The 18,365-nt window shown below is 38.5% G+C and overlaps 2 protein-coding genes across 2 annotated transcripts in view; one reads left to right on the top strand and one right to left on the bottom strand.

The window, feature by feature from the left end:
- Positions 1–18,365, bottom strand: part of LOC127650920 (zinc finger protein 449-like) — a 451,526-nt gene that overhangs the window by 14,778 nt on the left and 418,383 nt on the right. The gene's annotated exons all lie outside the window — the stretch shown is intronic.
- LOC127650912 (glutamate receptor ionotropic, kainate 5) overlaps positions 1–18,365 on the top strand; it is a 144,212-nt gene that overhangs the window by 87,979 nt on the left and 37,868 nt on the right. The window contains exons 6-9 of the mRNA XM_052136565.1: positions 203–381; positions 967–1,020; positions 12,853–13,014; positions 13,737–13,889. Of these exons, the coding sequence (XP_051992525.1) occupies positions 203–381; positions 967–1,020; positions 12,853–13,014; positions 13,737–13,889 (548 nt within the window). The remainder of the gene's footprint in view (positions 1–202; positions 382–966; positions 1,021–12,852; positions 13,015–13,736; positions 13,890–18,365) is intronic.

Here is an 18,365-nt window from a genome sequence, read left to right as displayed (position 1 = left end):
AGGATTTAGATGGTTACATGACATTGATTGTGTCATTGTGAGACAATATATTTAAGCAGAAGACACATTATCATATAAATGCATTGTAAAAAATAAAAGTTTTAATCACTTTCAAGGTAACTAAGAATATACATTGAGCTGATGTTCAAAATGATCACGCAATGAAGATATCACATTCAGGGATTTTATTGTATGTCCTCAGGCCTGCTACGATTGGAGGAGCTTGTGCGTCACTTCCTCATCTCCCGGGAAACTCTTTCAGTCAGAATGCTTGATGAAAACTTGGACCCCACCCCCCTGCTGAAGGAAATCCGTGATGACAAAGTTGCAACTATTATTATTGACGCCAATGCATCAGTGTCAATACTAATACTAAAGAAGGCATGTGTGTTAATCTTTAAACATATTATCTAATTAATTACGTTTATTTGCACATTGACTTATTGATGTTTTCTTTATACTAATAAGCCATTTTCAACTGAAAAACAAACCACATCGGTGTGACCATCCAGCAGGATCAGAAATAAACCTAGGCTTGGGGCAACAAAATTCAATGTTGGGGCAAAATAATTAATCCATGTTTGTATTTATTTATTTATTTTTCACGTAACATATGATGTATCTCTTAATATCCTATTATAGGTCTAGATATACTTCATTTTCAGATTTTAATGATTTAAATAGACAGTTAATTTTAATTAAGTATTTTACATAAAAGGATGACAGTGTTTTTATGTGCTTAGAAAAAATAAGCCTGAAAATGAACTCATTTCCATCATATGCCTAATAAATTGAAATATCACTTCATATCACTGTTCGCTAGACAGCAGGGCAACTTTTTTTTACAAGTGTTATTACAAAACACACATACTTGTTACAAGAAATTTATTCAGGCATGTAAAACCCAAAATAGGGACTATATTTATGGTATCCAACAAATATCTTGCCATTTCTCCCTCTCTCTAGGCCTCAGAATTAGGAATGACTTCAGCCTTCTACAAGTACATCCTCACCACAATGGTAAACCAACCTCTTTTTTTCCCTTTGATGAATGACACTATCATTTCTCCCCTTAACCACCATCATCCAATAACATCACCGGCAGGCCTGGCCATTGACCAGTTAGCTCATCAGAGATGCACAGTGCATCCATGCCATTTATCATCATCATTGTGGCTGAGGTGGATTATGCCCTTGTTTTGAGGTTGCATTTTTTTTTGTCTCTTTTGCTTTTGTTGTGAGTTTAGGATTTAATACAGCTGCTACAAGTTTAAAGTGAATTAGGCTAAATCTTTTGACTTTGGGAGGTAAACATGTTGGCAAACTGATATCGGAAGATAAGATTAGATACTGCCCAAATATATTGTTGCCTCAATATATGGAATATTCTGTGTGGGGATGGGAATCATAAGGAATTGAACTTTCCGGTTCCGATTCCTCTTAATGATTTCAGTTCCAATTCCTCTTAACAATTCTATCAGTACTTTCGAGGAAAACAATTATTGATGCTGCCTACCACACCTGGAGTTGTGAGTTTGAATCCAAGGAGTGCTGAGTGACTCCAGCCAGGTCTCCTATGCAACCAAATTGGCCCAGTTGCTAGGGAGGGTAGAGTCACATGGGTAACCTCTTCGTGGTCTCTGTAATGTGTGGTGTAAACGTCTTCGTGGTAACATGCTCAACAAGCCACATGATAAGAGTGGTGGTGGTGGCGTACTGGCCTAAAGCACATTACTTGTAATCAGAAGGTTGCTGGTTCGATCCCCACAGCAACCACCATTGTGTCCTTGAGCAAGGCACTACAGGTTGCTCCGGGGGGATTGTCCCTGTCATAAGTGCACTGTAAGTCACTTTGGATAAAAGCATCTGCCAAATTCATAAATGTAAAATGTAAATGTAAGATGATTGACATCTCAGATGCGGCGGTAACTGAGATTTGTCCTCCGCCACCCAGATTGCGGCGAGTCAGTACGTCACCACAAGGACTTAGATGCATTGAGAATTGGCCATTCAAAATTGGGGATAAAAGGGGAGAAAAAAATAAATAAATGCTTTCTCATTGCATTTACTGCCCTCAGCAGCCTGTTGCAAAATGGTGAAATCATTTCAGATTTTTAAGAGCAGATTTAAGAAAATCCGAAATACATTTCATTCAATTCTTGTAAAAGACATGTTTGCATACTTTTTAGGGAGTATTTAGACTTGGTCACTTTATGTGTTGTTATTGATCAGATTGCTATCCAATCATGACAAGACCAAGCAGAAATGCCCGTGGATATGAAGACGGATATGAATTCGATCACTATTTGAAACGTGGTCAAGTGTAAATGCATCTGGCTGTTGAAGCCACATATGTAAACGCTACACCGCCCAAAATAATGATAAGTCAGCATAGGGAAAATGCTAAATATAAAAGAAGTAACCAAGTATTTCCATAGGGTTTGCGTCATGCAATAAATAATAACACATTAAGAAACGGTTGCACATTGTAGAAGAGACAGAACATTTTTCTTAATTTCTTTCATTCAGATCACTGTAGAAACTGAAACTAAACACCAACAATGAGCGCTGCTTACGTGCATGGATGCATCTTACCTACGACAAGCTCCGAGAGGAAAAACGAAGTGTTCACACACAGATACAGTACGCGTGCAGGGTGAAGTCACTTTAGTAAATCACAAATAATAAATCACATCCGCTTGGCATAGACACATTGATGTGGCCAAGTGTAAATGTAATGTGCCTATTTAATCATATAGAAATCCGTTTAGTGTAAATACCCGCTTAGATGCATAAATTAAGTCCAATAATTGATCGTAACCAGATAATAAATAAAAATTCTAAACAAACAAGAAATGTTATAACATTTATATTGTTATTATTCTATTATTGTATTATTACGATGATTACAACAAACCTCATGTGATTATAATACAAATTTAACTGCATATTTTTATCTGAAGGACCAGATAATGAAGTCTCACAGCTCTGAAGTACAACATTTATGTAACCTTTTGTTGTACATCATCCTTGTGAGACTTCAACAGTGCTTATTTCATTTTGAGTTGTACATTCATAATATGTGCAACAGTATATGATTAATTAATTAGCTGCTCTGACTGATGTACAAGTGTTTTTGATTCACTAAAAAGAACCAGCACATAGAGTCATTTGTTCAGGAATCGGACTATACTGGATGTGCTGGCTGTTTTGTGCTGTAGATTCAAAAGAACTGGCTCATACGACTCAATTGTTCTTGTATCAGACTGCACTGAATGTGCTTTGTGTTGCTGTACTGTGAGTATTTCAGTACAGTGTTCGGTCCGCATCGGTGGAAAATTGCACATGTGAGAGCTGTTAATTGAATCTAGTCATGATAATTAAACGGTTCCAGTATTTTTTATTATTATTTTATTCTCGGTTCCCAACCCTTTTGAGTTCAGTACAAGCTAAGCTCAATCGACAGCATTTGTGGCATAATAATTACCACAAATATTTATTTTAACTTAAATTAAGGTTACAGTGAGGCACTTAACTGTGGAAGTGAATGGGGACAATTTTTGGAGCGTTTAAAGGCAGAAATGTGAAGTTTATAATTTTATAAAAACTGTTTAAATTGTCATTTTTACAGCCGTTTTAGGATTTTAATGTCTACGATGTTACATTGTCATAGCAGCGAAGTTGTAAAATCGGATTTAACTTTGCAAAGAAATGGTTAGTAAGTGATTTTATCATACTAAAGTCATGTTATCGGACAAATATTGTATACGTCTTGTGACTGTCCTTTTAAAACAGTATTTTAATGTTTACGAATTTACTTTAATTTACTGTAACCCAGATATTTGCTTTTTTTTAAGAAAAGTAGGAACAAGTTGAAACAATTTTTTTGGGTAATCAACATTTTGCCACAAATGTTGTCATGTAGTGAAACCCGGAAACTTGCTTTAATGACTTTAATATACACAACATATTTTCAACATTTGATTAACAATTGAGTTCAACATTACATTTAGAATTAGTTTGATTTAAATATTTAAAACAAAACATTTGACTGTGGAATTAGTTGGAAACTACATATTCCTTTAACCTGTATTTTATATATATATACACACCACAGTTAGTTCCGGTCCTCGAATCTGATTGGACGAGAGACGTTCCATGAGCACTGATGGTGTGACAGCATCACCACTCTGATGCTTCACTGTGTGTGCATCACTCCACGTTCATGCTGTTCTAAACTAAAGTGTATCTGTTAGGAGTTACTGGCTTTATTTTTTAAATGACATATGTTAGCCAGCAGGTGGTGGCAAAAGATCATTATTGTGTGTAATATGAGCCAGCTGGTTAGTCATTGTTTACATAGAACAGCCCTCTGTGAATTTCCACATTGGATACATACTATTTAAAATGGCAGAGGACATCGCTGTTTCTATAGTGAATGACATTTGCGCACTGGCTACCGCGAAATAGAGAGGAATACCCCACTTGGACGTCTATATTCCACTGAGACAGCTGACCTTCAGAAAGCTGAAAGCATCTCTGATTGGGTGTGGCAACAGGTGATTGCACATGCTACATCTCTCTCTCTCTCTCTCTCTCTCTCTCTCTCTCTCTCTCACACACACTCACACACACACACACACACACACACACATCCATCCGTCTATCCTTGTTTATCCAATGACTTGTTAGAAACAGCACAAGCCATGATACTATTTCTGAAGTGAACTTTTTGAATTACTAACGGAGGTTTGGACGCATCATTTGTTTTGAACCAGCAACGGCAGATTGTGATCGGTCGCGTAATAAAGTAGTTCCATGCATAAATGCGTTTTTATGACCGTACTCAGTTTTTCCTAATTTTTTTAAATGTACTTGTTTATTGAATTGTTGTATATAAGCAATATCACACTCGCAATCGTGCTATATGTGTGCTATATCTGCGGCCTAATCACAGCAGTGCTGATGTAGGACAATATCGCACTCTTGCTCTTGTGATATTGCTTAAATATCTATCTATATATATATATATATATATATATATATATATATATATATATATATATATATATATATATATATATATATATATATATATATTATTTATTTATTTATTTGTTTGTTTGTTTGGGAGGTAGCCAGTGCTCAGTCTGCAGTAAAGAAGCAATTTTACAAAGAGCTTGTCTAGCAAAAAAGAGACTTCAGACGAATGAATAGGAGTAGGAGAGAAGATGAACAGAAGTATATTTTACTTTAGGATGATTGTTTGCAATATTTTATTATTATTATTATTATTATTATTATGGCACCATAATGAATGTTTCAATGTACATCTTTCAAATAGTGTAATTTATGACATTTGGATGCTGGGAGTGGGCGTCAGTGTGAGGTTTACTTTCAAATACAAGCTTGGCCATTTTATTAAGCTGACTTTGGCATGCCCTTCTCCCAGAATAGGGACAAATCCTGATGACTCCCAGGCAATATTAAAAATGTACACTAGATTCTTTGGTGGCTGTTGAGTGATGTCTGTCAGTAGCAAAGTTGGTGCCTCTACAATTTAATGTGTCTTGAAAGAGGTCATCATCTTGTCCATTTCACATTGTCTGCAATCTAATTGAGAGCAGACTGAAGATGAAAGACACTTTTGTTCCGGTCTTTTCATTATCAAGCCAGTCAAGAGAGTTGTGCTATTGATCATACCTCTACATTTATAAACTATGACAATCATTCTCATGATGAATCTAAACATAAAAGGTTATATCACAAAGACAGAACAAGGACCTTCCACATATTTCCTTGCAATGTCCCTGAACTTTAGACACGTGTAGAAAATCTGATCAATAAATGCAGAAATATTGGTAAACTCATTATGACAAGGTGACTGAATGTCTTTAGAGGTGGAGTTGGATCCTCCCTCAGCTCAGCTGCCATGTGGTGAGAGATTATTTGTGATAAATAATCTACAAATTCCTTTGTTTTGGCACCAATGACCATGATAGATTCTCCAAGAGCTCTCTTACTGCTTCTAGACATCTGGAAAAGATATTTTAGATGTTACCATTAACAAGCAACACTAACTACCTTTGGGATTCTCCACTTGGTAGTGGGTGATAAAGATCAGAAGGCGATTGATTTTGCAGCCAAGGTGAAAGCCATGATACTCATGGTGACAAAAAAATAAAAATGTTTTATGTTTCCATTGAATGCTCCAAATAGGCACCACTTATATTGAGTGGAGCTCTAGTTAGTTTGGACTTTGCCTTCAGTAAATTATTATTTATTTATGAGGGTTGTCCCATAGGGAACACGCACTTGAGTTAATAAATATGTGTGATTCTAGTGTTTCTATAGGCAGAAAAGCCACAACTGTATAAATATTATAATAATAAATCTGTCAAAACATGGCGAAAAATCTAGCGATGATGTTAACCCACCCCTAACTTCCCTGAAGTAGTAATAATACAATTATTATAAAATTAGATTTTAGGATATTTAGATCTTATTTACATGTACATTTTTCAACTTCACAATCATCTATTATTATTATTATTATTATTTTGGCTCCTGCAATGGGTATGGGGGCGTCCCATCCCTGTGCGTTGAGCCGACCAGATGAACCAGTTGTTTCCATTGCTGACGGTCTTGTGCCATCTGCTCTGCATCCTCCACAGCAACTCCATGTTGTTGGAGGTCGCCCGCAAGGACGTCAAGCCATCGGGTGCGGGGTCTACCTCGTGGTCGTCTCCAGCCTGCGACTCTCGGATCAAACTGGAGAATGGCTCTTGTCGGGTGGTCAGGAGGCAAACGGAGGACATGGCCAAGCCAGCGGGTGCGACGTTGCGCAGCCAGGCAAGATGCTCTGGGCTGGCACGTGCGGGCTCTAAGCACTTGATTGGAAATCCGCTGGGGCCACCTGATCTTCTCAATGGTCCTGAGGGCCCTGCTATCAAAGCCATCTAATCTTGTAATCAGTGTCTTATTTAAGGGCCAAGTCTCTGAGCCATAAAGCAGGATGGAGAGTACTGCTGAGTTGTAAATCCGGAGCTTCGTCTTGCGTGAGATGGACTGGTGCCTCCAAAGTGGTTTCCAGAGAGACTGCAGAGCTGACGCAGCCAGGGCTCTTCTGCGGGTAATCTCTGGTTTTAGGTCCCCGTTGTCTGTCACTAAGGATCCCAGATACACAAAGTTGTTGACAGGCTCTACAATATCATTGCTAAACTGCAGGGAGGTTGGATGCGGTCCATCACCGACATACATAAACTTGGTTTTTGTCCAGTTCACCTGAAGGCCAAGCTTCTCAGCCTCTTCGCTGTATATGCCCAGAGCGTCTCTCAACTGGCTGTAGGACGTGCTGAGCAGGATGGTGTCATCAGCGTACTCCAGGTCAGTCAGGTGGTAACTGCCGAAGGACACTCCGGGGACCCGCTCACAAACCCTAGACATCAGATGGTCAATGATGCAGTTGAAGAGGTCAGGAGCAGCCACGCAGCCCTGGCGAACGCCACTGGAGATGGGAAACCAGTCTGAGTCTCTGCCGTTAATACGGACACAGCTCTGAGCGTTGCTATAAAACAGCTTGAATAGTGCAACGATCTTGGGTGGTGCTCCAAGGGCGTGTAGGATACTCCACAATGAAGTATGGCAAACGGTGTCAAAGGCAGCCTTCAGATCTATGAACCCAATGTAACGATGGCGATCTTTACGGAATTCATAGGTCTTCTCTATCATCAAGCGAACGGCAGAGATTTGGTTCGTGGAGCGGTTAGGCATGAAGCCAGCCTGCTGGGGGCGGCGGCTGCTTCTGATGGCTGGGAGAGCACGAGTGAGCAAAATCTTGGTAAAGAGTTTGCCTGGGATGGAGAGCGTGCCGCAGACTAGCCTGTCACCTTTATGTTTCCAGAAGGGCAGGATGACTCCTCTGGTCCAGTCGCTGGGAAGCCTTTCTGTCTCCCACACCTCATTGAATATGTGGGTAAGCCACTCGACAATGGTTTCACCCCCAGAATTTAGCATCTCAGCGGTTATTGCACAGATGCCGGGGGCTTTCCTGTTGTTTAGTTTTTCCAGAGCGGCTCTGACTTCCTCAGGTGTGACAGGGTCTGTATTGCAGACAGCACTTAGTGCTGTAGCATTAACGGTCGATAAGGTGGCGGTATCAGCAGGGGGGGTACCGTGCTGCAGAAGGTGGCTGAAGTGCTCTTTCCAGCGTTCAAGGCAGTTTGCTTCAGTTGCTATAAGATTGCCATCGGAATCTTTCAACAGGGCTGTCTTGATGCGTCACAATCATCTGCATATGTAAATAAGTAACTTCACTGCAGTAAAAATCTACACTTCTGTAAGTTTAAACATATGAGATACTATGAGAATGTGTCATGGGGCAGATTGCTGCCATCTGGTGAGAGACAGAAAAATAACATGACTTGAAAATCATGTTGTGATAATAATAGCCAATAGTGCAGCTGCAGTGTTTTATGCAGCCATCTCAGCAAGCCCTTGTTGTTCTTCACTGGTGTCAAGCTATTGTTCAGAACAGTATAGCATTGAACAGTATAGCATTGAACAGTATAGCATTTCGCCATGGTGCTGCCACAGAATGAACTGTGAGATATGCCCAAGAGGCCACATGTAAATCTCAGAGCTGTGGGAAAGTTTCTTTGTTTCCATTACAAAAAGGTTCAGTGTTTTGTCTGGAAGGCACCTAACCACATAAACTGGGGTCAGACTCAGACATTTCTGTTCTTTGATCTCTTTGATGTGTGTGTGCGCGAGTGTGCGTGTGTGACACCCATTTTTTTTTATAAATCATACTAAATGATGTTTTTTGAAAATGTAAAAATGCAGAATGTTTTCTGTGAGGGTTAGGTTTAGGGGTAGGGTTAGGTTTAGGGGATAGAATATATAGTTTGTACAGTATAAAAACCATTATGTCTATGGAAAGTCGTGTGTGTGTGTGGGGGGGGTGTGTATTTATCACTTTTTGGGGACCAAATGTCCCCATAAGGATAGTAAAACCCAACATTTTTTACCTTGTGGGGACATTTTGTCGGTGGTGTCTGGTGCTGTGTGTGCACTCTGCATGCAATTGTGTATGTGCATTCTGGCTGTGTCACAGTCTGACCCATTCAATTTTCTCTCTGTGTATGTGTGTGTGTGTGTGTGTGTGTGTGTGTGTGTGTGTGTGTGTGTGTGTGTGTGTGTGTGCGCGTGTTTTTGTGATTTACGAGGACAATTTTGTAAGTTACAAATTAGTAATTACAAGGGTATTATGCTATAAATGTGATTTATGAGGACATTTCTAGTGTCCCCATAATACAAATCACTTAAAAATCATACTAAACAATGTTTTATTGAAAATGTAAAAATGCAGAAGGTTTTCTGTGAGGGTTAGGTTTAGGGGTTGTGTTAGGTTTAGAGGATAGAATATAAAGTTTGTACAGTATAAAAACCATTATGTCTATGGAAAGTCCTCATAATGATAGGTAGACCAACATGTGTGTGTGTGTGTGTGTGTGTGAATCTTTTGCACTCTGGATGTTTTATAGTCTCACCCCTTCATTTCTGTGTGTGTACATTCAGCATTGTGGCTGATATATAGATTGTATTCAACATATATATATATATATATATATATATATATATATATATATATATATATATATATATATATATATATATATATACATGTTATATATGTATATACATATATACATTTAATTTGCTCTTTGTTAGGGTCTTTCCCATTCATTTCCTATGGTTGGTAAATATTGACCGCTAACAGCCAAGGTGTCTCTTTTTTTGTAATGACCACTTAGACTCAATTTGACAATTTGTTATCCAGATTGCATATCTAAAATAAAGTCACCAAGTTTTTAACCACTCAGATTGAGGAAACAATTTTTATAAAAAAATAAAACAAAAATTAAATCAATAAAAAAATGACAGAACAGCCTAGCATGGTAAACACATCCAAATATTAACAATCCTATTTCCATTTCATTTTAATGAGATCCCACAACTCTGCTTCAGTGTAGCCTACTGCAGTTTTTATCTGTCTGAAACCATAAATTACTGGTTAATATTAGCCTACATTATTTATTGATAAAATTCAATAAAAGGAGGTTTATCTCAACTGTTCAACAGTAAATGAGTGTAGATGTCAATATAAGCAATAAACAGTATTCCCATTAAGAACTAATATAGCTCTTTTATAACACGTTTAAATAATATACAATAATATACTACTTCTTTTGAAAAACTGTTTTAAAAATGTGTATGTAGTACTCGAGAATATTCTAGAAAACTCACCATTAGCATGCAGCAATGATAGAACTCTGAAGAATGAGGCTCCCTCTTGGTTTATCTGACTATTCGACAGAAATGGCACTTGATAATAAATACTGCAAAGAAACACATTAGCTGTGTCCAAAATGACACACTATACACTATACACTTTTAAAATATATTATGCACTCAGCCATGTAGTGTATGAATTTTCAAAATGTAGTATCATCCCAAAAGGAACACATAACGGCATTCGCCGTTTAACAGCTGACGGAAGTGACGTTTCAAATGCACGTGATGTATTGCAGCTAGCTTTAGCAGGTTAGCTAACATCAGTTCAACACTTATCTTAAACAACTTACCATATTCACACAGCTTGGGGTGATGGTAAAGCATTCAACTCACATTTGTAAGATGCTGTATCCACTGAAGCTTCGCAAGCTGCTACATTCTTTATTTTTTAGCCAGGTAACTTCCCCCCTTCCGCTATGTACGGCAAGCCACGTGCGCTGAGTGCATGAAGTGTCCAACCTTCCACACTGTCACATTCCCTGTTGTATTTTGTTTTTGTGCTTTTATGTTGGAGTTTAGGTTAGTTCTTGCATGTTTGGTTATGCTCTGTGCTAGGTTCCCTGTGTTTTTCTTTGTTCTGAGTTTTCTTGTTTTGTTATTAAAAGCTGCACGTAGATCCTCATCCTCGTCTGCCTCGTTACATAAAACTCAGAACAAAGAAAAACACAGGGAACCTAGCACAGAGCATAACCAAACATGCAAGAACTAACCTAAACTCCAACATAAAAGCACAAAAACAAAAGACAACAGGGAATGTGACACACACGGTTTTGATGGTTGAATAAGTGCATCATCCATGTACTTAAAGTAAACTTCTTTTTGCTGCATTTTCAGTGTAAACGTACCACTCACTCTACTTACACTACAAAATGGCTTAGAATAGTGCAGAAGTGTGCGGTTTGGCACACATCTTTTGTATTTTATGTGTTTTATAATATGATTTACTGTTAAATACTCACATGTGTTCTGTTGCGGCATCGCCTGTAGCCAGTTTAACTGAAATTTATGCGAGTGTATTTTCAAATATGAGGAACGTAAACGTGCATGCACACTCTAGGCCCTAGAGTTATTATCTAGAGTCTTGGGGCCAACATGTGTAATTGAGCGCAACAGTGACCGCCCGCTTTTTCATTTGACTGTGTTCCGGAAGTATTTTCCCCATTCATTTCTTCCATAGACTTTTATTAAAATCCTTTATAAAAGAGTTGTGAGCCATGAACCAAAGCAACCAGCTCCGAGGTGAATCACAACATCACGAACTTTGTTTTGAGGCAAAAATAAAATGAAAGATAAAGGTACAAGGATGTACAAGGTTTCTGATCTCTGATTGGGTGATATTTATCTGCTGTACCATGGGTAATGTAGTTGTTTACCATGAATTCTGCTATCAAACGCTATTTTTAATTTTCAGGCTTCAACGGAAGCATATACCATCGATGAACAACCTTGGAGCTCATGGTTGGTCTGTCTTTAAATGTTTATAAGTTATTGTTAAAAATCAATTAGTCTATGGGGTAAATTAATGGGACTTTTACTTCCGGAACCAGACTGTTGCGCTCTATACCAAAAGCTGCGTCATTTTGTAGAGTAAGTAGCGGAAAGGGCAGATTTATTTGCAGCGATGGTGATCTGGCCAAACAATTGTATATAATGGAGAATCTTACAACTAGTGAAACTTCTGTGAAGACAGTACTTTACAAAAGAGAGTCAATGCTTTACCATCATATAAGATATATGTGTTTAACTGAGGGTGAACAGTGCCTTAAAGCTAGTGGCAACACAAAGTTTGGGTTTGAAACGTCACTTTCGTCAGCTGTTAAATGGTGAACGCTTCCATGTAGTAAAAAAACTTTAAATGTTCCATTTGGGACGATACTACACTTCTGAAAATTCATACACTACATGGCTGAGTGCATAGTACATTTTGTAAGTGCATAGTGTATAGTGTGTCATTTGGGACACAGCCTTTCTAGCAAGTCAGTCCAATGTCGGCCATCTTTGGAACGCTCTTCGGAGGCTATTTCCAGTCATGCCAGTGCAGCTACTTGAATGGAGAAAGACCAAAATATCTCCAAAACGGTTGGTCAAGATTACGATCAAAGAACTTATTTCAAAGCAATAAAATCAGAAAATACTGGTATCATAAATTGTTATTCTTTATCCTTATATTATGCTTAAAAAACACATTTCCCAGCTTGTATAGCAAATGGTCATGTGTGTTCTAGAGTTGATTTACGGGTGATGTCTGTATATAAAAGGTGATTGGCTCTTGGCTCCCAACCCTGTTCCTGGAGGCCCCCCAACACTACCCATTTTGGATACCTCTCTAATCAATCACACCTGATTAAACACATCAGTATTAGCCAAGACTCTAAGAAAAATGGAGATATACAAAATGTGCAGTGTTGGTGGGCCTGCAGGAATAGGGTTGGAAACCACTGCTGTATCTATGAATTACACACCATGTTATATCAAATGTCTCTCTTTCTCGCACAGGATTTCCCTCTGTTGCGACTGGATGATGTGGGAGATGATCAGACAAATATAGTTGGCTTCTCCATGCTGAACAGCAGTCATCCTTTCTACCTAGAGTTCATCAGGAGTCTGAACCTGTCATGGAGGGAAGGCTGTGATATCAGCCCTTACCCTGGTCCAGCGGTGAGTTTACAGCATAAAATATGCATTTCATACCAAATTAAAAATAGAAAATGTTCCCACACACATCTATTAATCAGGGGGTATGCTAGGATTTTAACCTAAGGTGCCTAGCAGACAGGGGATGTTTTCAAGTATCCTGTTTCTAAAACACTTGAGAAGAAAACTTGAGAAGTTTTATAATAACCGGTAATGGGAGGATTCGGAGTGAAATGACTTCAGATACCTTGCTGCCACTGTTTTCATTAAATGTGAAGAGAAATCACTTAATTAGAATTTTTTTTTAAGTGGTTAAATCGCAGATTTTATGGGGGTCATGATGTGAAAGGGGCTAAATAATCCATAATGTGAGAGAAATTTTATTGCATTATTTAAACCAGAACTTTGCTCAAATATGCTGAGAAGTAAAAACTGCAAACCATAAATCATAGTAATGCCTTCATTTACAGTATGGAATAATAAGACATTGTTTCTGCCTGAAGGTCTTTAAAATGTGTCTAAATATGATGTGTTCTTTTGATGCCACACAACATAATTTAGACATGAAGTTTTCTGTTCAGGAGGAAGACAGCTGCTCGAGCCCTAACAGGCATAAAGAATCCTTGTCCACGTTATGACATTACTGGCTGTCTTTCTCTATTTTCCTTTCCTTTATTCTCTCTTCTTCTTTCCTTCCATTCTCTTCACTATCTTTACCTCCATGTATTGTTTCATTTCTCCTGCAGTTGTCATCAGCACTGATGTTCGATGCGGTGCATGTGGTTGTTGGGGCAGTGCAAGAACTGAACCGCAGTCAGGAGATTGGCATGAAGCCTCTTAGTTGCACATCCTCCCTCATCTGGCAGCATGGCACCAGTCTCATGAACTACCTGCGCATGGTATGTGTATCCATGGCTACCCCATCAGCAGCCATCTTCTGGCTGCTGAATATGATGACTTTCGTGCGGACTGTTTGCAGCTGTTGTTATGTCTGCATGGGGGTTAGTTTGATGTTTGTGTTGTTTCTGATAAACTGCAAAAGCCTAATCAGTAGTGTCCTCATTTTATGCTGCCCTTATCCCAGATAACACATGTACATCTCTGATATTTATGTTTTAGATCTTTTCATCAGGAAAGAATCACAGTCTAATTAACATCTGATTAAGCAGGCTTACATACAGCTCATTGAGCACTTTTTATGAGATGTGGGTTGGCGCTTTTTTGGGTGGCACGAGGGGGGCCTACACGATATTAGGCAGGTGGTTTTATGTTGTGGCTGATCGGTGTATGCCATGGATGAACAACCCCGGAGCTTAGGGTAGGTCTGTCTTTAAAAATCTATTTGTCTATGGGGTAAATTAATGGTACTTTTACTTCTGGAAACCAGACTGTTGAGCTCTATACCAAAAGGTGTATCCCAAACCACACACTTCTGAACTAATTTACATGATTTTGTAGTGTAAGTATTGCCAGTAATATGTTCACACTGAAAATGCAAATCTCCTGGGATTGTCATGCACAACAGTCTCTAGAGTTTACTCAGCATGGTGCCAAAAACAAAAAACATCCCGTAAGCAGCAGTTCTGCAGATGGAAACGCCTTGTTGATGTCAGAGGTCAACGGAGAATGGCCAGACAGGTTCGAGCTGAAAGAAAGGCTTCGAGAACTCAGTTAAACGCTCTGTACGATTGTAGTGAGCAGAATAGCATCTCAGAATGCACAACACGTCGAACCTTGAGGCAGAAGAGCTACAACAGTAAAAGACCACATTGGGTTCCACTTCTGTCAGACAAGAACAGAAAGCTGAGGCTGCAATAAGACTGGAAAAACATAGCCTGGTCTGATGAATCTTGATTTCTTCTGAGGCACACAGATGGTAGGGTCAGAATTTGGCACTAACAGCATGAATCTATGGACCCAACCTGCCTTGTGTCAACAGTCCAGGCTGGTGGCGGTGGTGTAATGGTGTGGGGAATGTATTCTTGGCACACTTTGGGCCCGTTAATACCAATCAATCATCGCTTTAATGCCACGGTCCATTTGAGTATTGTTGCTGACTATGTGAATCCCTTCATGGCCACAATTTACCCATCTTCTAATGGTTAATTTCAGCATGATAATGCACCATGTCACAAAGCAAAAGCCATCTCAAACTGGTTTTATGAACATGACAACAAGTTCACTGTTCTTGAGTGGCCTTCCCAGTCCAATAGAACACCTTTTGGATATGGTACAATGGGATATTTGCATTATGAATGTGCAGCTGATAAATCTGCAAAAATTGCTTGATACAATAATGGACTACAATCTCAAAGGAATTTTTCCAAACATCTTGTGGAATCCATGTCTCGAAGAATTGAGGCTATTTTGAGAGCAAAGGGAGGCCCTAACCAGTATTAGTATATAGTGTTCCTAAAGTGCTCAGTGAGTCTGTGCATTCCAAATCAAAAAGTTCAGAGCACGTGAATGACCAGGAAAATGCTTATTGTATTTTGTTTCCCACTTAAATGTGAGATGTCTTAGTAACAAATGCCCAACTCGGAGGTAGGAGCTTCCAAGGTCCATATGAAGGCAACAATACTTCCCATTTTCGAAATGTTAATTATGAGTACTATGTCACGTTATAGTGCTTTGTTGTTGGAAAGAAAAGGAATCATGCACGACACCAGGTTCATTCTTGCATAGTCCTCTGGGAACTCTTATTTTGACACCCTAATACATGCTACTCAGTCAGCTTGCTGTTTTGTACAACATGCATCAAATGATTGCTTATATATGTAAATGTATGTGATAGACACGTCAAGCACTTACAATTAGCTGTATTTAGAAAAAAGAGCCAAACCTTTCATTAACTACAGAAAATGTACTCTCATGGGCTTTTGTGGATTCTTTTAAGGCTGGTCTTTTTTTCTTTTTATTGGTTTTGGCATGTGTAACAGAACTGTTTTTTTTGTGTTGATATTTTAGTATTTGTAACAGGCACATTTTGATTCCTGCAGATAAGGTAACCAGGGCCATTGCCTCCTTTGCCTCTTTTATTGGGGACTTTCAGAATTGTGCTTATTCACCATGAGCTCACTTTATAATGGCGATTTTGGATTTATGAGTAAAATAACATCTGGGGTTAACATTACTTTAAAGGGATAGTTCACCCAAAAATGAAAATTCTCTCATTATTTACTCACCCTCATGATATCCCAGGTGTGTATGACTTTCTGTCTTCACCAGAACACATTTGAAGAAAAATAGAAATATATCTCAGCTCAGTAGTTCCTTAAAACGCAAGTGAATGGTGATCTGATTTTTGAATCTACGACAGTCAGCATAAATGTCATCCATACGCCTCCAGCTGTTAAATGAATGTCTTTTAAAGTGACACAATGTCTTTTGATGTGGAAAAAGATACATTTTTAAGTACTTTTTTTAAACTCTAAATCATGCTTTCGGTCAGCAAGTTACATGTAACATATTCGCTTTGGCGATTTGAAAAACTCAAGAACTAATGCAAGTGAGTCACAGCCGGAAGAGCAGCGCTGTTTACAAGTGAGAAGGAGGAACGCTGTACAGTAGCTTCATTGGTTTTGGTTTAGATCTGTATTTATCTGTTTCTTTACTCACAATGGTCTGTTTGTGTGCCCATCCTGGATGTCTCAACTGAGAGCCGAACGTGAGATTATGCCCGTATCATGGCATCAGTAATACATCACACTAGAGACAGCATGATCTCCACCCTCTTGTGAAACTTACCAGAAACAATGATTTGGAGTTAAAAAGTACTTAAATATTGATCTTTTTTCGCTCCAAGAGCAATCGTATCTCTTTAGAAGACATTAATTTAATCACTGGAGTCATATTGATGACGTTTATGCAGACTGTCTGTGAGTTTTGAAGCTTCAAATATTTTATCACCATTCACCTGCATTTTAAGGACCTAAGATATTTTTGGGGATATCATGAGGGTGATTAAATAATGAGAGAATTTTCATTTTTGGGGGAACTATCCCTTTTAAAAACATGGACGTTTTGTTCTACAACATAACACGCGGTCATACCTCAAAGTGACTTTGGAAGCCACATTGAAGCAACTTCACTCGGCGGCTTCAAAATTCACGTTTGAGATATGACTGTGCGTAATTTATGCTGTAGAACAAAACTTCCACGTATCTTAAAGAAACAATTATATGGGAGCCCATGGAGAATTCTCTTATGGGTGTTTGGACTACAACCTGAACAGCTTTATTTATTCTCATTTTAAAGTCATGGATATTTCTGTAGTGAATATGTATTTATCTAGTTAGCAATATTTAATTGGCTAGATATTGCTCTTGTGTTAAGTTAACCCCATATATATATTATCCCATAGTCATTGGAGCACTTCTTAGTTCTCTCCCTACTATCGAAGGCCCTGATATTGACCAATGTGTGGATTTTGGTGCAGTGTCAGAGCAATTATAACTGTGTCTTATGACCAGATGTGTAAAGTTTATTTCAACCTGTGGGTTGATGGGGTTTCAATTGTCTGTCTTTTATTTTCAGTGTCCCTCCATCTTTTTTGCCATTTGCTCCATCACTCTTCTTTTCACCACTGCTTTTGTCAGCATATCCACACCTCTGCACATCTGCCATTCTTGGTTTGTCTCCATTGCCAAGTGTTTATTCTCTTACCTATGTTGTCTTTCTTTCTTGCTCTGATGCTGTTTGAATCATACACCTGTACTTTGTGACCATTCACCGTTGTTACACAGACCTATCCACGAGTTAAAGGAAATTACACTCATGTCTATCTAAATCCGTATAACTTTGTGGAACACATGCAAATTAAGGGAGTCTGTCAAGTTTCAAAATAACAAAATATAAAAGCATCATAAAAGTGATCCATGTTAGTCATACTCTATATTACAAGTCATCTTCTAAAGCCATACCATAACGTTGTCTGATTATCAGTCTAAAATTTAAGTCATTATTTACTCTGAAAATCTTCTTATGTAATCTGGTGTAACTCTCAAATCAAAGATAGCAGCATTAACATCAATGGCGTTTGGTCATGAGACATATGAGACATGAAGGTGTTTGGTGTCAATGGCCATTAATGCACCAGTGTTACAATCCTTATGACTTTTGCAGTCAGTTTCATAGATTCGCCAGATGAGAAATGTTTCAGTGTATAAAGACCTACATTTCAATGTGTGACAGAATGTTTATTTTCGGGTGAACTACTCCTTAATCGTCTCTACGTTTTCCTCTTGTCCTCTGGCTGTCTTTCTCTGTCTTTCTGCCAGTGCCATAATTTCTTCTTTAATATTGTAGCTCTAAATTACTTGCTATTCGTCATTCTTGTGTGTTCCCATTTTCTCACATCCTTTCTTTCTTTTTAG

The sequence above is a fragment of the Xyrauchen texanus genome, chromosome 10 (assembly GCF_025860055.1).
Source record: "Xyrauchen texanus isolate HMW12.3.18 chromosome 10, RBS_HiC_50CHRs, whole genome shotgun sequence".
Taxonomy (NCBI): Eukaryota; Metazoa; Chordata; class Actinopteri; order Cypriniformes; family Catostomidae; genus Xyrauchen; species Xyrauchen texanus.
This window is presented reverse-complemented; position numbering and strand designations above follow the sequence as displayed.